The 20,879-nt window shown below is 47.1% G+C and overlaps 1 protein-coding gene across 1 annotated transcript; it reads right to left on the reverse strand.

The window, feature by feature from the left end:
* Window positions 1–337: 337 nt before the first annotated feature.
* On the reverse strand, window positions 338–20,231 carry PRPF3 (pre-mRNA processing factor 3). Its single transcript, XM_083477040.1, has 17 exons — window positions 20,022–20,231; window positions 15,970–16,126; window positions 14,712–14,842; window positions 13,224–13,370; window positions 11,494–11,577; window positions 10,037–10,260; window positions 9,812–9,868; window positions 8,538–8,844; window positions 6,851–7,017; window positions 5,918–6,000; window positions 4,716–4,859; window positions 3,618–3,717; window positions 3,294–3,407; window positions 2,473–2,591; window positions 1,957–2,040; window positions 1,025–1,086; window positions 338–678 (listed from the first exon to the last, which is right to left on the reverse strand). The coding sequence occupies exons 2-17, from the start codon at window positions 16,112–16,114 to the stop codon at window positions 532–534; spliced, it is 2,115 nt and encodes a 704-aa protein (XP_083333166.1). The 5' UTR covers window positions 16,115–16,126; window positions 20,022–20,231; the 3' UTR covers window positions 338–531.
* Window positions 20,232–20,879: the final 648 nt, after the last annotated feature.

Genomic DNA, 20,879 nt, shown 5'->3' on the forward strand with positions numbered 1-20,879 from the left:
CGCTGCGATCTGCCCTCTTAACGTCCATCGAAGTCGGTGACCCCACAAGTGCTCCTTTCTCCCCATGACGGAGGTGCCTGGCTGACTTGCCTAATGTCCAAACAAACCTACTGAACTGGCAAAAAAAGAAGAACAAAACCAAAGAGTTGCGTGTGGTTAGGAAGCCAATGGATTTGGAAAAGAGAAGACCTGGATTTCTTTCGACGCTTTCTCCACGGCCTCCAAGTCGGATTGTTTCCAGAGGGCATGACAAGGAAGCTAAAAAGAGCGCACGTCAAGATCCACGAACTGTTTCAGTCCAAAACAAAAACAGAAAAACTCCTAGGTAGTTTTGCTCTGTTTTTTAAAAATATTTCTTTTAATTGTATGCTGTCACACTGCAGGGAACTTGAAGGAGAAAGTGGGTTTGGGGAGGAGGGGGCGCTTGGATGGTGGGGGGGGGGGCAGGAACCTCCAAGGCCAAAGTCTCAGCTGAGTTCTCACTCTCCAAACTGAACACCACAAAAAGCCAAGAGAGAGAGGGGGGGCCCTTTAGTCTGTGGATTCTAATACGGACTCGCTCAGAGCCAGGTCCCAGTAGTGCTCTGCTCCGTGTTTTTTAAAGTGCTCCCGTGCCATGTTCTCGGTGGGGCACTGCTTGAATTTCATCTCCCCGAAGCTGCGCTCCTTTGCTGTGCCCTGAGGGGGGGAAAGACAAGAGGGGGTGGAATTGGGTTTAGGAGTTAAAAGAAAGGAAAAAAGGCCACTAACGTGCTTAGCGCTGTGGACCAGGAAGTAAACACTTGAAGCTTAAACTCATTTAACCAGGAAGACCCTCCAAACAAAACGGAGTTCTAGGGAGGAGGCTGGCAATCCCAAGAATAGGTTCGGTATCTTTTCACAAACAGTCTGGTGGCCACACCTGGGACGTTGCAGTGGGTGGGAGGGGAGATACAGGCAAGATATTGGAAGAGTGGGGTCCAACAATTTCAGAGTGGCCCAGAAAACGAAGTGAAAAGACCCAGGGATTTAAGTGGATACTTACCTCCCAAACCAGGGAACATTTGTTTGACTTTTTCACAGACTCCTCGTCGGATTCGTCGTCATCTGAAGAAAGGAAAACCGGGGGGTGGGAGGGAGAGAGAGAGAGAAGGCTGTGCTTAAAGCTGAACACTATTGGACTATCAGCCTGAAGGAGGGCTTTTTCTCAAGTGCTGCATGCATCAGACTGGGACCTCTGTTTGGTAAGGAGATTCCAAAAATCAGCTAGTACAAGAGAAGAGCCTGCTGGACCGAGCCAATGGGCCGTCTACTCCAGCATCCTGTTCTCACAGTGGCCAATCAGAGGCCCCAATGGGAAGCCCAAAGGCAGGACCCAAACACAAGAGCCCTCTTCTCCCCTCCCGTGGTTATACAGAAGCCTTGCTGCTTCTGACCATGGAAGCAGAACACAGTCATCATGCCTGGGAGCCATTAATAGCACTCTCCTCTGATCAAAAGGCCTTGTGGCTATTGGTTTTTTTAAAATGCTCTGATAAGTGCTTAGAGTTTTGATGTGTTGTCAACTGAGAGAGTGGAACCACAATTATATACGAGATCTTTATTGTCATTGTCCCACACAGAACAATGAAACTGAAAATCTACATAAAACATTCAAAAACCCCTAAAAACTCTGAAACCCCATTTTAAAATACAATATACTATAGAGACTCCTTATGATGCGTTTAGAACCAGAATTGCATTTGCGTAGAAACTGTTTCTCAGGCAGCTAGCCCTAGTCTTTATAACCCTATACCTTCTTCCAGAAGGAAGAAGCTGAAAGAGATCGTTTCCAGGGTGTGTACTATCCTGCACTATCTCTGCAGATTTCTTATAGCACCTGATTTATTTTAAAACACCATTTAAAATAAATACTGTACTCCCTTATGCTGGGCATAAGAGGGTTATGCGAGTGGGGTGGGTTATGTGTGTCCTTACCGTCTCCTTTTGTATTTGATGTCTGCTCATCCCACTTTATTCGATGCAACATGAGCCGTTTGAATTTTTTCTGTGCTTTAGGGCCTAGGAGGAAAGAGAAAGATCACCGAGGGCCATTTTAATTCTGAAGGGAGTGTGGGCAGTCAGCCAAAAAAGCAGCGTTGTTACGTTATTGCGAAAGGTTCTAAGAAAGCGGCAGGATTGCCCACATTCCTTCGAGCGCATTTTGAACACGAGGGTTGGAAAAAATGCTCTGTGAAAGGCTTGGGTGGGAGAACGTGGAAAGCCATGCTGCACATCCAACCCGCACACCCGCCTGCAAGCCCCACAGGTTCCCTGGAGAACGTCCTTTGATAAAAGCTCCCCACTGCAAAGAACTATCCTGCAGCGAGGAATTCCATGCGTTAAGCTGGGGCTGCATGAAGCAGGCCTGGTTCTGCTGCCGAGCGATTCCAGTGGAGGAACCCACGTCCCAGAACACGTAAGCCGAGCGCAACCCATCCTCGCCCGCCTCACCTCCTTCTACCACCACCACATTGACATCTTTGTGTAAAACCACAACTCCTGTTAGGTACAGCTGGCCGGCGTTCGCTTCAATTTTGAATTTCTTTGCCGGATTGCTTAGATTTCGGACTCTGAGAGAGAGAGAGAGGAAAGAGATGTTTAAATTTATTTTTTTTTAACCAACAACCAAAACACAAACAGTGAAGCCCCCCAGGCGACTGATACAATGGGTATACATAATCAATAATAACATATTCAAATCAACCATATGTACAATTTTATATACGTACACACTCCTCCATCCACAAGGTTTATTTAACTTTTAACATTTTAATTACCCCAAATTATTCAAACCTACCCAAATAATTCAGTATCTTCCCAAACCAATCCTTCTCTTTCTCACTGACCTTAAACCATTTCATTCTGTGTATCTTCACAGTTAGATATTCTAAAATTATAATATTATTCAGTTTTTTCCTCCACTGATTCACCCCTGACTCTTTTGCATTTTTCCAATTAGTCGCTATAACCTGTCTGGCTGCAGTTACCATCAATTTTACCCATTTACATTCCTCTTTTGTTTGTAACTCGGTGCTACTCAGACTAATAAGAACCGTTAATTTAGATATCCCACCTTCCTACCCACAATTCCCGATATTTCTGTACCAACCTGTTTCCAAAATTCATTTGGAATTTTGGAGAGAGGGAAGAAAAACGCGTTAAAGCTTTTCTCTTTAAAAGCTTTCCTCTGGGTGTGGGGGGACAGGGATGCGAAGAAGGCGTGGGCAAAGGCCACAGAGAGGCCTTTGCCTCTGGGGATGGAGAAGACTCACCTATAGACAGCTACGTGGACCCCCTGTGAAATATCCTCCTTCAGCTTTTTAACCTTCTTGGCTTTCCTCTGTTCCACGGTGAGCTTCCGTGCAGCATTTGCCTCTTCGTGAGCTCTGGGGAAGCAAGGTTATATATGCATTTACTTTCTCTGCTATCGTTGCTGTATTTTTGAAATAAAAGACTCCTGTGTGATGATGCATCAGCAAGGAAAGAGAACTGGGTCTGGATAGTACCAATTTATGTGCACACACACACACACACACACACAAACACATGCACGCACACACATGCACACATGACAAAAAAATCAGCATCAACCTTACTTTTGCCTCTTGGCCATCTGTGCACGAACATGAGCCTCTACTTTGGTTGGGTCCTGAACGGCTTCCGTTCCCAGAACACGCATCAGGTTAGAGATTCGGACTGCAGAGGGAGAAACAGCGATGGCATTGAGAGCAGAAGTGGAGAACAGAAATCAAGCCAAAGGGTCCAGCACCCTGTTCCCACAGTGGCCACCCAGACGCCAAAACGGGAAGGATCTGAGAGCAACAGCACCTCTCCCCTCCCACCATTTCCAGCAACTGGCATTCAGAAGCATGTTGCCTCCGACAGTGAAGGCAGAACATCGCCACTGTGGCTCCTCTTTTCAAGTCATCCAAGTTGGTGACCACCGTGGGTAGGCAAACTAAGGCCCGGGGTCCAGATCTGGCCCAATCGCCTTCTAAATCCAGCCCGCGGACAGTCCAGGAATCAGCGTGTTTTTACATGAGCAGAATGTGTGCTTTTATTTAAAATGCATCTCTGGGTTATTTGTGGGGCATAGGAATTCGTTCATCTTTCCGCAGGGCCTGCAAGACAGAGCTGTTCCGCCTGGCCTTTGGTTTGGACTCAGTCTGACCCTTACGTTTCCCTCCCCTTATTGTTTTGATTTATGGGCTATTATTAAAATGAGGCTGCATTTTAAATTGTATTTTTAACCTGTATTTTAAATGGTTGTTTTCCCCCCTCCCCTATTATGTTTTTATTGTAATTTTACTGGTGTTAGCCGCCCTGAGCCCAGCTCTGGTCAGGGAGGGCAAGGTAATAGTAATAGTAATTATTATTATTATTATTATTCAAAATATAGTCCGGCCCCCCAAAAGGTCTGAGGGACAGTGGACCGGCCCCCTGCTGAAAAAGTCTGCTGACCCCGGGTGACCACCATGCCTGTATCTCGTGGGAACTGGTTTCAGAGTTTAATGAGGTGCTGTGTGATTAAGTCTTCCATTTTGTCTTTCCCACATTCAGCATCACTGGATAGCCCCCATCCTGAGTTCTAGTATTATGCGTTAGAATTCTAACTTCAAGTTTCAGGGGTTGTTTTTTTTCTCTCTCTCCCTCTCTCAACAGAAGCCCCACATGTCCACTACAAAAATCCCTACCTTTTGGTTCAGGAGGCGGCATGAGGCCTAACCTCACTTTCTCCTGCAACTCCTTCTGCGCTTCCCTCCGGGTCTGGCGCCGTAGTTTCTTCTGCTCTTTTTTGGTGAGGTAGACCCCCAGGGTCACCGGCATGTCACTGTCCACTGGGGTCGGGGTGGGGGACACACATCACAAGGACAACGAAGCAGAAACACAGTCAGAGACAAGCAGGGTTTTCTCCTTTTAGAATGGGGCTCACCCACCAAGCTTCTTCCCACCTCCATTATAATTACTTAGACGTGTTGCTCACTTAAACGTCTCCGAGTGGCTTACAACACTTTTAAAAACATGAAAATAAACACATTATACTCGTAGCAGCAGAAGGAAGCTTTGGCAGAAAGCTTATTTCCTCCCACACCTTTGTGTGTGCTTCATTCTATGTGATTTTTAGACTGTTTGGTGTCTGGGAATAATAATAATAATAATAATAATAATAATAATAATAATAATAATAATAATAATAATAATAATTTATTATTTGTACCTCGCCCATCTGGCTGGGTTTCCCCAGCCACTCTGGGTGGCTTCCAACAAAGATTAAAGTGCGGTATATTGAGTACTGTGCCTGTGATATTATAGGAGCCTTCTTTTTTCAAAAAGGTTAGGCCCCCTTTCCCAATATCCACACATTCCCCATACTGTTCAGTTCCTCAAAGACTACTGATCTGAAGACTGGGGGCGAGGCAGATAAGATCTTTGCTCTCACAGAGCTTCCTGCACTGGTTGTGGGTGGATTGTGAGATACAGCAGCAGTAGCAGCCCGGTGAGGAAGGTCATGCCCTGTGTGGGGTTGACACCTAGCTACTAAAGCAGTCAATCCTAAGCAAGGAGATTGGAGCATCAGGCGAACACCACACACACATCTTTCCCCTGCTGTACTGCCTATTGGATCATTTCCTATTTCACTGTGTTTAAAACGTATTGCAAGCTACCTCGAGAACTGTGGTTAGTAGGCAGCGCACAAACACCCCTAAATAAATAAAATGATCTGGGGCTTTCAGACTCACCAAGCTCTCCATTCCCTGGGGACAGAAAGGGTGGGGGTTAAGGGGAACGGAGCAGGGTTTGGGCTCTGCACCCATCTGTTCTGCTTCCAATCTTCTTGTCTCTACGGATTCCGCTCTCCCCCCGATGCAGAAGCAAAGAGATGGAGTGTGCTCACCTGGAGGGTTTAGCTGAGCTGGGTGCTCCACTAAGTTCGTGATGCCAAAATAGTCCTCTTTTTTAAGCGAATCGGCGGCTTTTCTGAAACGGGAAGGAGAATTTGCACAGTTGCGGGTGACGCCTCAAGAGGAGGGTGCTCCTCTTCTTAACCTATTCTGATCCTCACACTGCTTATGCCTGCTGCAAGGAGCTGAGGCTTGGAGGGTTAGGGTTAGGGTTAGGGTTAGGGTTAGGGTTAGGAGGGCTAAGTGCTCATCTAGGAAAACCCTCTCCATGGCAGTGCCCCAGCTGCCTCCTCAGAATAGCTAGCTTGGGAGCTAAAGGCCCCCGACCTGATTTCCCCCCATCAAACGCCCAAGGTAACTATGCTGCTGTGCTGCGTTGTGTTCTATTAGCCTGGCTGCCGACATGGATTAAGTCCAGTGGACAGCTCCAATTTGGGAACCATCTCAGCAGGGCTGGCACCTGGTGCCAAATTTAAACAGCAGGCCCTGCTGGAAAGAAATGAAGAGCTCTCCTGAGTGCTCCTGGACAACAAGGGCTTCACCTGCTCTATTCCTGATGTCACAGGACGCCGGGCGAGCCTGTGCAACTTAAAACAGCCGTGGCCTAGCACACTTAATTTGGCCCATGAGCCAAGGGCTCCCCATCCCTGCTCTACAGCAGAGACAGAGGAATCTGTAGCACACTGGAATTTGTGGGACTACAACTCCCACCAGCCCCTAACCGCTGGCCATGCTGAGTACTGGAGTATTGGAACATTTGGACGGCTACAGATCCGTCCGCCCCCACGCTTAAAAACTGAATGCCTTCAGTTCTTTGAAGAAATGTGGTCTTACAAATTCAGGAAAGCAGGCAGCAAGAAGGGTGGACTCACCCCAGAATTAATTCTAGCCCAGAGATTTAAGAGCTGAATGGCAGAGCAACTCACAAATCGATGCCATTGGGTATGATGTAGGAGTCCCACCATTCCACCTCGGGGGTGTCCCCTTCCTTTAGCTCCTTCTTGGGGGTGATAAGGGCCAATTTGGTCGAGGTGTGGATTCCCGTCTTCTTGGCAGCTTGAGAAATCTCGGCCTGGAGTTTTTCCAACTGTGCCTGAGGGAGACAGAAGGGTTTTCAGGAAGGTGCACGGAAGAGAAATAAAACACTTAATTCAAAATATTAACTGCCCTAGAGGCGCCAGTTCTCTCTGATGGGGCTTTCCAAGTATCCATGGCAAGGGTGTTTCTGGAGAAGTCAAAGGCCCCCAGTGCAGTGGGCCTGATCCAGCCCTCGCCAGCATCAGCCTGATAAAGAACTATTTGTCTGCTCACCTGCGGCAAATATGCACTGCCAGCAGGTGCCCATTCAAGGGAGCCTTTATGAAGTTTAATGTAGTTATTTATTTTAGGTTGTTTTTAAGGAGGATATTCTGCTCCCCACTCCCTAAGAAATATATTTTCCTTAAGAGCAAGCAAGCAAGAGTACCATGCTATCTATATACATGGGATGACTGTGACTCACACTTTGCCTTCCCAGGACAGGAGGAAAGCGTCCGCTTATGCTGAGCTCCTGCTTACAGACTTGCTTCTCTGCCCCTTTCTACAAGTTTTGACTTGTAATTAATTTGCCAAGGGGTTCCTGGGAATTGTAAATTTGCGAGGGATAAACTACAGTGCCCAGAATTCTTTGAGAGAGAGAAATGTGCCTCGAATATGCTTCAAACGCATTGTGTGTATGCAGTATAAGGCAGATTCCTATGTTCCATCCATGGTCAGAGGCAGTGATGCTTCTGAACACCAGTTGCTAGAAACAACAGGACGGAAGACTGGCTCTTGTGCTGGGGTCCAGCTTACGGGTTTCCTACAGGCACCAGAAACTCCAGCGGGTGCAGAATGCCGCAGCGAGACTCATTACAGGGTCCTTGCTGCGGGATCACATTCACCCAGTGCTATACCAGCTGCTCCCGGTGGAGTACAGGATCAGGTTTAAGGTGCTGGTTTTAACCTTTAAGGCCCTATACGGCCTAGGACCCTCGTACCTACGGAACCACCTCTCCTGGTATGTCCCACAGAGGAACTTACCGTCTTCAAACAAAAACATCTTGCAGGTCCCAGGCCACAGGGAGGTTAGGCTGGCCTCAACCAGACCAGGGCTTTTTCAGCTGTGGCCCCGATCTGGTGGAACACTCTGTCAGAAGAGACTAGGGCCCTGCAGGACTTGACATCTTTCCGCAGGGCCTGCAAGACAGAGCTGTTCCACCAGGCCTTTGGCCAGGGCACAGCCTGACCCCCTCCTTTGGTAATCCTCACAGAACTCTAGCCCAATGGTTGCCATTAATTTGATTTGAATTGATTTTATAATGAATTGATTTTAGAATGCTGCATGATTTTACTGTTGTTAGCCACTCTGAGCCTGGCTTCAGCTGGTGAGGGCGGGACAGAAATAAATTATTTATTATTATTATTATTATTATTATTATTATTGACACCATTCCTGCTAAAGAATGTGGGGCCCCTTTGGCCTGATCCAGCAGGATCTTCCTAACTATACCCTGCTCCAGCTCTCTATGATGCCCCTTCCCAGGATGTTGGGTGAGAGGGTTATGTCTGCTTGCTAGAAGGAAAGTGCTGTACCTTCGTCCGCAACCTCTGGGCGATTTTTTCGAATTTGCCCTTGTCGTGGAACTTGAAGGTCCGCTTCGGCCGCTGGGCCGGGTTGATGTAGACCCGGGGGTCGAAGTATGTGTTGGACTCCATGTCCTCGGAGGGCTTCTCCTTCAGCTGCTGCTTGAACTGCTCCCTCTTCACGGCCCGGATGTTGGCCTTTAGGGTGGGCATGCGGTGTGTCAGCTCCACCTCCTTGCCGGTGGCGTCCACCGTGCGGCCTTGCTCGTCCAAGATCAGCGGCGTCGGCTTGGTCTGGTCCTTCAGCTCCACTTTCCTGGGCCAAGACATCCCCAAGGCAAACTCTGGTTACAAAGCAGCCCTGGCCAACGGCCCTGATCCCACTGGGAACGGAGCAAGAGTCTCAAGCCCACTTAGTCTGAAATAAAGCCTACGGAACAAGGGATTCTGGGAAGCCACCTCCCATAAAGAAAACCCAAATAAAGCCCTGGCCCTTTTTTTTGCCTGTCGGGGTTGTGTACAGAAAGGATCTGTAGGATTTCTGACTCTCGACTACGCCCCCACCCCCGCCACCAACTACGCTGCTGAAATAAAGCTTTGAAGGTGGGCAAGGGAAGGCATTTGTGTGGAAGGACTGTGATCTCCCAGCTCTGCTTCTAAAAGCAAATTTCTGGGCTAAGATAGCCTTAGAATTATGGAACGGGGCACCTCTCGGGTGCAGGTCCTCTGCCCCAACCCCTCTTTCTAAGCCACTATTTTTCCACCTGAACCCAGCTGGGGTGGGGAGGGAGGGGAGGGTCTAGGAAAAACAACATCACAAAATAGATCTCACAAGTCTGAAGTCTTCCCACCCACACTTTAGAACAGGGGTAGGGAACCTCTGGCCTGGGGCGCCAAATGTGGCCTTGCTAGCTGCTCCTTGGGACACGGACATGCCCTCCCCCCAAGAAAAACACCCCTTGCCGGCTCTCCTCCACACCCACCCTCTATGAGGGCTTTGGCGTGAAATGTGACAGTTCCATATTCATAATTTACATGAGTATATGATTTTCAATCGGGGCCGGAGGGAGAAATCTGTAGCATTGATGGGTGGACGGATGGAGCCTCCTGTTTGAGGCAAGGGAAGAATCACGCACCCGTTGCCCTGTCCACTTTGGCCTCTGACCCCACCTCCAGGGAGTTCCCCAGGAGGGTCATGTGACTTGGCAATGGTTCCCCACCCCTGCCTGAGACACTTCTCTTGGGTCACACTTGCCAGGAAGGGCTGGCTGCTACTGGCTTACCGCGTACAAGGGGCAAATCCCTGTGTGATGGGACATTTCTGCCCATGTGATCCATTTCTGTCCAATGAGAAAAAACCATTCAGTGGCGTTTCATCAGGCTTGTCAACTTTGCAGACCAATAAAAACGAGAAAGAAAGAAAGAAAAAGAACACAAACAAAGCAAGCAAACCGAAAGCACATCCCACCCCCCACCCACCCCCCTGGGCAGAGTGTTGCGATACTCACGGCGGGGCGATCCCCATGGCGTGCAGGTTGGCCAAGCCAACCATGTTGGTGTTGCCGATCAGGCCAGGCTTCAGTGCCAGCTGGGCCTGGATCCGGGCCTGCAGCTCGGCAGCCTTGCGGGCCTTCTCAATGGCGTCATTCATGAAGGTGGCCGCCTGCGAGGGCTGGATGGTGTTGCCAATGGGGAGGCGCTCTGGCTGGGTGGTGGTTGTCGGGGCTTTCGGCTGCAGAGGTTGAGAGGGGAGTCACTGGCTGGAACAGCAGGCAGGCAGGGCTGACTCTGGGGCCCTCCGAGATAGAGATACAGCCTCACCTCCCTTGCGATAGGGCGCAAAGCCGTAAGAAGGGGGTGAGGAGAGGGAAACAGACAGGGAAGCACGAGCTGGAGAGGGTGGGAACCCTGGGCTGCATCCAGCGCGAGTCACCCTCCAGCTCCCATGGTGGCCTCTCCCTCCACCCCAAAGTGTCACCACAGGGGCATCTGAAGGACCATCTTGCCGTGGGGGGAGTGGAGAAGAAGCAGTATCATTCCCCCCCCAACCAACAAGTTGTCTTTTCCATTCTACTGTAACTTAAAAAAAACAAACCCCCGCAAATAAGGAATCAAATAAAGAATTAAAAATGGTTGCAATCATCTTGTGTAAACCGCTTTCTGAGGTCAGTCTGGAAAGCAGGATCAAAATGCCGTAAACAAGCAGATAACAGTTCTACTCAAGAGTAAACCCACTGAAGTGAACACACGGCTAACTGAAGTCCATTCTACTTTTAGTGGAACTTAGGAGGAGACAGCCCCCGAATTCTACAGCTCAGAAACCTTCTTCTGAACTTAAAGCAATGTTATTGAACTCCCGCTTTCTAATCTTTTTTTGCGGCCAGTGCATAAAACGCCACTTTATTTCAGGTCTGTATTGATGAGGGGTTTTGGTGCCTACCGTCTGCGATGCTCAAAGTGGGACCCTCCCATGGCTTCAGTATTTCATGCCCACAAACTTAAGTATGGATGTGCCTTGGAAGAATTACCGTATTTTTTGCACCATAACACTCACTTTTTTCCTCCTAGAAAGTAAGGGGAAATGTCTGTGCGTGTTATGGAGGAAATGCCTGCGGGTGGTGGTGGGGATCTGCTGCAGTCATGAGCAGAGGATCCATGGTTCCCCTTCCTTCCCTCCTCCGTGGTTACAAAGCATGGATCCACATGGATCCTCAGGATTTTTGCATTGGGCTACTCCAAACTTACTGTCAGATCACATGTCTGTGGCCACAGCATAAACCACAAAAATCATATATCCACTATTTCGTTTAGAATATTTTTTTTCTTGTTTTCCTCCTCTAAAAACTACTTGCGTGTTATGGTCTGGTGCGTGTTATAGAGTGAAAAATACGGTAAATCTCAGGAAGGACTCAGCTCTGCAGAACCACCAGTGCAATGGCTCGTGCAGGCTGCAACAAGGCTGTACCTGTGGGGCAGGGGGACTGATGAAGCTCAGCTGCTTTTTCCTCTCCTCAATCTGACGTGTGGCAGCTTCCATCATCTGCTTGATCTGAAAGTGGGAAGAGGGGGGAAGATGTTAGAACTGGACCCCAACAGCCTGCCTTGGTATAACGCAGCTTAATAATAATAATTTATTATTTATACCCCGTCCATCTGGCTGAGTCTCCCCAGCCACTCTGGGAGGCTCCCAATCAAATGTTAAAAACAATACAGCATTAAATATTAAAAACTTCCCTAAACAGGGCTGCCTTCAGATGTCTTTTAAAGATAGGATAACTGCTTATTTCCTTCACATCTGAAGGGAGAGTGTTAAACAGGGTGGGCGCCACTACCAAGAAGGCCCTCTGTCTGGTTCCCTATAACCTCACTTCTCACAGTGAGGGAACCGCCAGAAGGCCCTCGGCGCTGGATCTCAGTGTCCGGGCTGGACAATGGGGGTGGAGACGCTCCTTCAGGTATACAGGACCGAGGTCGTTTAGGGCTTTCAAGGTCAGCACCAACACTTTGAATTGTGCTCGGAAACGTCCTGGGAGCCAATGCAGATCTCTCAGGAATGATGTTATGTGGTCCCGGCGGCCACTCCCAGTCACCAGTCTAGTGTCCATGTAAAAAGCCAGGCCCCCTGAACTTTTGGTCCACAAACAGCTGGAAATCCACAGGCGCACTGATTACGTTTATATTCTACCTTTCCGCCAAAGAGCTTGAGATGCCACATCTGGTTAACCCCTTCCTACCTGCCCATTTGATCCTCACCACCCCTATGAGCAGGGTGGATAAAAATCAATGATTTTTTTAAAAAATAAAAATCGGATTTTTTTCTTATTTAAATAGGATTTTTTTATTTAAATCAAATGTTTTTATTTAAATTGGACTTTTAAAATAAAATGCTTTTGGAGGAAAAATCTTTCTAAAGGTAGTTTTATATTTAAGTTACACTATAGTTCAAAGGCTATTCATCAGGAAATAAGGATTTGTTTTAAGTTTTTCATGTGTGCTCAAACTCAGTCTAAGTTTTTTTTTAAAAAAAGTTTAACCACATCAGTTAACAAACATGGATACATATGCTATAACGTTATTGTTTTAGTTAAATAAATTGTTTGAATTGTTATTGAGGAAATGATTGTTTTGTCTTCTAGTAAAGTAAAGCAGAAAAGTTGTCCAAATATAAACAGTTAACTTATTAAACCTCACAATAATTTCATAATTATCTGTCAATGTATTTCTAATAGTATAGCCAAATCAGTAATTTTTTATATAACCATAAAAACTACTCTGGAAATTTATTATTCCAAAAATGAAACCTTCATCTGCTTGTAAATATTAAGATTATAGAATGAGTCTTTCTGTAAGAATGAGTCTTTCTGTAAAAAAAAAGATTTAAATCCAGTCTTACTGACTAGTGATTTAAATTGATTTAATTTAAATCAAATCCACCCTGTCTATGAGGCAGCTAGGATAGTCCAAGGTCATCTGGTGCCTGTGTGAGGATATGTACTCTGGCTCAACAGATGCGCCATCCCAGCAAGCTGATTGTGTTACTTTTATTGCTGTTAGCCGCTCTAAGCCTGGCTTTGGCTGGGGAGGGTGGGATATAAATAAATTATTATTATTATCATCATCATCATCATCATCATCATCATCATCACTGTCCCAGACAAGCACTCCATGCCTTGCCTCTGCTCATCTGAGACCAACCTGCAACTTCGTTAGCATCCCGGGGCTTTCAGTCGGGGGTCCAGGGATCACCTCGGGCTCCTCCTCCACTTCTTCGAAGCGTGGGATGCGGCGCTTCTTCACCCCTGAAGATTCCTTGGAAATCTCAGAGTCATCCCCAAAGACATCCTGTAAGCAAAGAGGGCAGAGGAAACTTTGACAGTCACCAGCACCGAGACATCCAAAGCAGCACAAGCCAGGTGAAGTCATGTGACTAGTGGAGGCTTCACGTGGAACTTTCACAGCAAAGAATTATCCTTCATACGATAGGCTAAAGGCTATACACACCAACAACCAACCCACAGCTTCTTGAGCACCTCATCTGCTTTCAGGTGAAACAAGTTTCTGGTCCTCATGAGTTCAGGCAAAATTGCAAGGGGGAAACACCATGTCCTATACACACACACACATACGGATTTTTAAAGCTTCACACAGCACTTTCTGAAGTTTGTTATGGATACTCTTTTTTTTTTGTTAAGTCATTTTTATTAATTTTCCAATAAAAAACATCCAATTACCATATCCAATCATAATGGATTATGCTCTGGATACTTTTAAGATGCAGTTAATCACTAAAATATGCATTTGGTACAGTGGCTTAAAATAGGCATTTTTGCAAACACATTTCAGCTTCTGCTTTCTTCAGTCTGAGAAGCAGCCAAAGAATGTGAAAACTGAAGCATTTTGCTATAAAAGCATGAATATATTTTGTTGTTATTATTATCTATATCACACACACACACACACAATTTTAAATGCATTCCTGTTGGCAGAGAAACCCTTTCACACATGGAGCAGTGTGAATCTAAACCTGCGTGAGATTTTATGTTCCTCCTCCCACCCTCCAAAATGAAAGCATTTTTGTGCTGAAGGAACATGGTCTCTCACAGCACCATCCATGTCCTCCTTACTCCACTGGGCCAAGGGAAGCAAATTCCTCCCTGCTGTGTCTCAAGAAAAGGGACATGGTTGATTGTGGGAAGAAGCTGCTATGATCTGCAAACAAAAACACGCCATGCATAGATACACAAATCCAAACCGCCTGCAAGCCTTAGCTGAACTGCCTTCATTGCTATTATGGGCCAAACCCTAAATGGATGGCTCCTCATCCAAACAGGGAGCTTTGAGGCACACCTACCAGTTCAAGAGAAGCAGCTTGGCCACAGCAATTAATTATTTGTACTCTAAAGAAATGTGTGCTTTTAAAGTCTCCTAAAATCTCTGACAAGTCAAGATTTAAGGACTGAGAGGAAGAGGAAGGCAGATGTAGAAGACCAATAAAGAATGAAAGATGCACACACTTTCTGTTGCCATAAAGGAAAAAGGCCTTTTCTCTTGAATTCTTAGGCATTTCAACACACAGTACTCCCTGGAAGAAGAAAATGCAGCGAGGCGTTATTGCCACCTCCACAGCCAGATCTGAAACTCTTGCTGCCTTCATAACAAAAGAGGATGAAGCGTTAATCTCACCTTCAGCTCCCTCTTCCGGTTCCGGTCGCTGTTGGATTTGGAGTGCCGGGAGCTCCGGCCTTCCTCCACGGCCTCAAAGAGCTTGTCCACAAACCGCAGAGTGGAGTCATCCAGAAAAGGCTTCAGGTGATCTGTGGGGGTGGAAGAGCGAGGTGGGGGGCAAGAGAGATAAGCAATCTAGGCCACGCCTGCACTTTTCATTTAAAGCACTAATACACCGTTTTACACAGCCATGACTTCCTTATCCCCAACGAATCCTGGGAACTGTAGTTTATAAGGTATGCTGACAGTTGTTAGAATAAATGCCCTATTGCTGTCACAGAGTTATGATTCCCACAGTGGTTTAACAATCAATTCCTCTTCCCAGAGAACTCTGGGAACTGAAGCTGTCTGAGGGAAATGGGCGGGACTCCTCCTGACAACTCTCAGCACCCTTTATAAACTACAATTCCCAGAATTATTTGGGGGAAGCCGCGACTGTTAAAGTGGTGCAATACTGCTTTAGCTGCAGAGTGCGGATGTGTCCCTGGAAGCAACTGCATGCAAATATAAAGAACTCCACCTGCAACAATCTTGCTTTTTATTCATTTGTTAGCTGCACCATAAGGAAGTTTACAATTTAAATATAAAATAAGGCATGAAACCATTTTACCAAATAAATAACACTGGGAAACAAAACTCATTAAGCAGCCACCCACCCAAAGTTTTAAAAGGCCATTAAGGAAATTGATTCTACATGAAGTTAGGCAGATTCCATCTCATCTTCAAGACCAATCATACTATTATCATTGTTTCCATAATATATTAAGCTTGTTACCCCAAAGTCTCAAAGTGACTTACAACACATTGAGAAACATAAGTGCATACTGGGCTGGATGGACAATCGCTCTGTCCAGCGGTACCTTGGTTTACGAACTTAATCCGTTCCGGAAGTCTGTTCTTAAACCAAAGCGTGCTTTCCCATAGCAGCAGGGGACTCAATTTATAAATGGAACACACTCAACAGGAAGCGGACCATGTTCTGCTTCCAAGGCAAAGTTCACAAACCAAAACACCTACCTCCGGGTTTGCAGCGTTCTTAATCCAAGTTGTTCATAAACTAAGCTGTTCTTAAACCAAGAAACCACTGTATGTTGATATAGATGAGTTACTAAAGCGTGAAGTATTTGGGGGTTGGTCGGCAAGGATAAAATCAGAATTTAACAAGCTACAGAGGAACTCAATTCTCTGCCCCCAGGAGTTGGCTCCAAGGACCTACCGGCAGCTTTCTTCTTGTCCATCCCCTTCCCAACGCAGTTCAAGGCGGCAGTGACCACGGTGGGTTCCGAGAAGCCAAGGACTCGCTTCACGGTCTTCTCCACCCATGGCTTCAGCTCGTCCAGCTCCCGCTTGGAGAGCGCCATCTTCGGCAGAGTCTGAGTGGGCCGGGAAAAGAAAGCGCATCTTGAAAAAGCTGTCACAAAGTGATCACAAACCAGTCACGCTCACGCTAGAAAGAATAGCTGTGCTCCTTTTATGTATCTTTGTACACGCACAACAAAGTGCACATCAACAAACTTTGTACACATCAACAAAGAAGGCATGTAATTCCTAAGCAGCACTATTTGGGTTGTGTTCAACATTAGCCATACTAATTAGGCCCATTGGCGTTAATGGGCACAATTAACTGAGGACCACCAATTTCAGTAGGTCTACTCTGAGTATAGGTTAGCTGGGTATAAGCCAGCGTAGCTTTCTCATAGCCTGTCAGGCTGCCTCTTCCCTGACTGTCCATCAATGGCAGCAGAGGAGGGGGGGGGAATCCTCTTCTTCCCAGCCCAAAATCCACTTCCTACTTATTGAGCGACACCTAAGAATACTCCAGACTCCAATGAGATTGAACATTGCCATTTGTTACCAGATTGTACTGAACAATAGAATAAATAAACTGTCTTTGTAATATCTTCTTTTAGGCTTAAGCTATCAGATTAGTGGTCAGATCTCTCCAGGGTTTTATCTAGCTGGGATCCAGAGAATCACACAACCGGTTCTGAATGCCCAATGGAGCCTTTGGCTTGCCTTTCTTCAATGGAAGCACCCCCCACCTTACCCCAGCCTCTGTGCTGTACAGCAAGAAGCTTTTCGAACTGGAAGACTATCTATCTATCTATCTATCTATCTATCTATCTATCTATCTATCTATTTTCATCAATTAAATTTATATACCAATGATCTCAGGACAGTTCACAAGATAAAAATACAGGATAAAAGCACAATATAAATAGTTAAAACTAAAACAATACAATAATACCCACAAAGATATTTTAAAGATATTAATCAGCCAAAGGCCTGGTTGAAGAGGAATGTTTTCGCTGGGCACCAGAAGATGTAAAGGGTTGGGGGAGAGGTTGCTACCTATGTGACAAAGCATACATCACAGCAGTATGTGCTTTAGAACAAGGGTGGGCAAAAGGTAAATTGGGATCTGACTCCCAACAACTGCAAGAAAAATCTCAAGTTAAAAATAAATGAGAGGGATTCAGCTAAATAGTTGAACTAGCAGGAGCCAGAGCAATGAGTGCCATTGGCACAATGCCCCCCCCCCCAAAGTTCTTAGTCAGGAGAACCCCTGCAACAGTGAGCAGGGCTCCCCCTCTGGCAAGGTGGTATCTCTGGCGAGGAGAAAGGTTTGCGCTGATTGTATGATTATATTAGTGCAATGAACTTCACCCAATAATTATATATCATGGCTGGCCTTGTGCAAATCATTTGCCAGCCCTTGTGTTCCTGTAAAATATGATTACCTGGTTGCCAGGTCTCTGCTGGGTGAAGTTTTAGAGATGTAGGTGTTCAAATGTCTGATCAGTTGTGTAGCCTCAGATGTAGATCTATATGCATCTATGCATGCTATGTCCATGGAATGTTTATAGGACTTCTCCCCTTGAGGCACTATTTTACAACTTGCCTCTTTCTTGGTGGATCTTGGGAGCTCTACCAAAAACACAAACTAGATCCCCACCTATCTGACATCTGCAAGCCTCAGCTTTAGAGCATAACACAGGCTGGGGTCCAGAAAACAGAGGGTCCCTACCCAAGAAGGGGCCTGCAACATAAATGGGAATATGCAGGAGACAACAGGGTGAGGGTGCCTTTATTTTATTGGAAGCCTGCACGTAATTCCCTGTAGAAATACATATTATTAAATGCAGTCACAGTGGCCTGTGAAATATTGTGCACACTTCCAATTATGCCTGCTAAAAAAATGATACTACAGCACTGCAAAAGGTTCAAGCAAAAGGAAAGCGAACTGATCAGCGGAGAGCAAAAAGGCACCTCCTCACCAATGAAAAAGGGCCGACATTCAGGACTTCCTGTCAATAGGTGTCTGGGAGGAAGAAGACATGACAGAAGATTATAAAATGATGCATGGTGAAGACGAAGTGAAGGGTAGGTTTTTTCTCCCTATCTCATGGTACAATGCCTCAAACTGATTGGAAATTCATTCATCACTGAGAGAATCAAGTATTTCTGCACACAGCACAATTTTTAGAAAGGAATTCATTGCCACAAGACACAGTTGTGCCTGATGTCGTTTTAGAAAAGAATTGGATGAATTCACAAGAGGAAAAGAAGGCAGCCATAAGAAACAGAACCTCCATGTTCAAAGGGAGCGTATCTGAAAACACAGCGCTGGAGACAAACAACTGGGGGAGACTACTCCTTCCTTACTTCTCTGCTTGTGAGCTTCACAACAGAGAATTTAGCTGGCTGCTTTCCTTCTTTTCCTGGATGGCTCCCTCAGGAGCTAGCATGCAGGAGAAGTTGGAGGAAGCTCAATGTGGAAAGGCAATTTATCTCTGAGGACCAATAACTTGCGAGGTTTCCAGAGGTCTCTAGACTTCTTCTTTTTGTCTGATTCAGCCAGGCACTTCTCTTATTCAACTCTTTCTCTGACAGAGCAGGCCCATGAATTGGACTGCCTGTTAGCTTCCTTCCCTAATCTAGTCTGCATAAACTACAATAGTTTGTTTACAATTGGCTTGTTTTTGTTTTATTATGTATTCTGTGTTCTCATTCCGTATTTTTATGTTGTGAACCACCCTGTGATCTTTGGATGAAGGCAGTATAAAAATTTAGTAAACAACAACAACAAATGCAATAGCACAATGGAACATCCATGTTCAGAAGCAGCACGCCTCTGAATGCCAGAATATGAAAACAAGCCATGAAAAGGGAAGAAAATAATAATAATCAGGCTGACAAGGGCTGGCAGAGGAAGGAGAAAAAATGTTTCACTCTTCAGGGAGTCCACTAGTTCTCTATGCTAGACATAGTTGGTCTTGCGCTCAGGATCCGCTTGCTTAGGGGCTTCCTGTTGAGGCATCTGGTTGGCCACTGTGCGAGCCGGATACAGGACTAAATGGGGGGGGGGCTCTGGCCTGATCTAGTAAAGGTAAAGTTGAAGGGACCCCTGACCATTAGGTCCAGTCATGGCCGACTCTGGGGTTGCGCGCTCATCTCGCTTTATTGGCCGAGGGAGCCGGCGTACAGCTTCCGGGTCATGTGGCCAGCAGGACTAAGCCACTTCTGGCGAACCAGAGCAGCGCAGGGAAACACCGTTTACCTTCCCGCCGGAGTGGTACCTATTTATCTACTTGCACTTTGACGTGCTTTTGAACTGCTAGGTTGGCAGGAGCAGGGACCGAGCAACGGGAGCTCACCCCGTCATGGGGATTCGAACCGCCAACCTTCTGATTGGCAAGTCCTAGGCTCTGTGGTTTAACCCACAGCGCCACCCGCGTCCCGGCCTGATCTAGTAGGGTCCTTCAAATGCTGTTATGGAGCTTCCAGGCCCAGTGGCACTCCATTTAACCTCCTAAGTTCTTGGGGTTATTTGACCAGAACAGGAAGCTGGGCTTGATAAAAACAAAAACCTTTGGCCTGATCCAGCAGAAGGGCTCGTCTGACGTTCTTAGGACCTCAGGATCGACCCAGCAGGGGTTCTCTTGAAAGGAACCACTGCAAACGGGGACGGAGCCTCCACCTACCAGAGCAGTCTACCTGTACAGAGTCCCAAAATGCTGGGGAGGAAAGGAGGACCTCCCGCCTTCAGGACCTGCTTGTGGGGCTCCCAGGAGCGAGCCTGGCAAACCCACCTCGGCCTGACCCACAGACCCCAAAAAGAGCATCCCCTCCCCCTTCCTGAGAGGGGGAGAGGAGGCCCCCCAACCCCTCCCCCAACGAGGAAAGGCCACGCCCCCTGCCGGCCCCCGAATCCCCTCAAGCGGCCCCCTGCCGGCCCTTCTCCTTCCTCGCCCTCCTCTCACTCACCGGGCGGCGGAGGGGCGGCCCTCCCTCTTCCTCGTCCTCCTCGGCCAGGCAAGGGAAAAGGCCGCGCCACAGAACTCCCACGGACGGAGACGGAACGTCGTCGGCGCGCTCGGGCCGGAAGCGGAAGGCGTGCTCGGGAAACGGAAGTGGCCCCGAACCATAGAGGTGCCGGGCTTCTCCCTCCCCACCGTTCCCTCGCGTTTCGAAAGTCTTACGGAGAGGCTTCACGTTTGGAGGCGGGACTTCCGGGTGGGCCGCCTCCGACGCCATTTTGTCTCTGGTGGCGGCGGGGGCCGCTCGTTGGTAACCATGGCGACGGCTAAACCCTCAACCGCCCATCCCTCCCCGCTGATTTCTAAAAAAAAAAAAAAAAAGCCATTATAAAACCCGGAGGCGTTTAAAATTACAAAACCCGTTATAAGCCAATAAGGCGGCTGCGTGTTTAAAACAGCCCTGCGGTGCTGTAGGCCGCCGCCAACCCTGTGTGTTTTGCATAGCAAATTGCGCACAACAGCCCTGCCGTGTAGGCCGCCGATCCTGAATTGCAAACCATGCTGGACGAGTGCAGTTCATACACTGGGTTCCTTTGGGAGGAAGGGTGGGATATATATTGAATAAATAAAATGACAACAATGGACTGCCTTGATTGATCCTATATTGTAAATGGGGGCTTAAGACAGCCCCGTCGTGGAATCGCACGTGATGCAAGCCCTGCAGTGTAGGCTAAAGAAAACATTGTCGAGATGGCACTAGACTCCACTTGCCCAGATTTGGCAAAGGTTGCTGTGATTTATGCTGCCTGGGACGCTGCTTCACACCCAGTGGGATTGCTAATGATAACAATATTTTTTATTATTT

This window comes from Podarcis liolepis (genome assembly GCF_965112155.1).
Source record: "Podarcis liolepis genome assembly, chromosome: 15".
Taxonomy (NCBI): domain Eukaryota; kingdom Metazoa; phylum Chordata; class Lepidosauria; order Squamata; family Lacertidae; genus Podarcis; species Podarcis liolepis.

Excerpts from the sequence above, each read along its gene's own strand:
- PRPF3 (XM_083477040.1), bottom strand. The coding sequence starts at position 16,114 with ATGGCGCTCTCCAAGCGGGAGCTGGACGAGCTGAAGCCATGGGTGGAG. Across the intron at positions 14,843-15,969 it reads GGACAAGAAGAAAGCTGCCG|ATCACCTGAAGCCTTTTCTG; the intron begins GTAGGTCCTTGG and ends CCACCCCCACAG. Across the intron at positions 11,578-13,223 it reads GGATGCTAACGAAGTTGCAG|ATCAAGCAGATGATGGAAGC; the intron begins GTTGGTCTCAGA and ends TCCCACTTTCAG.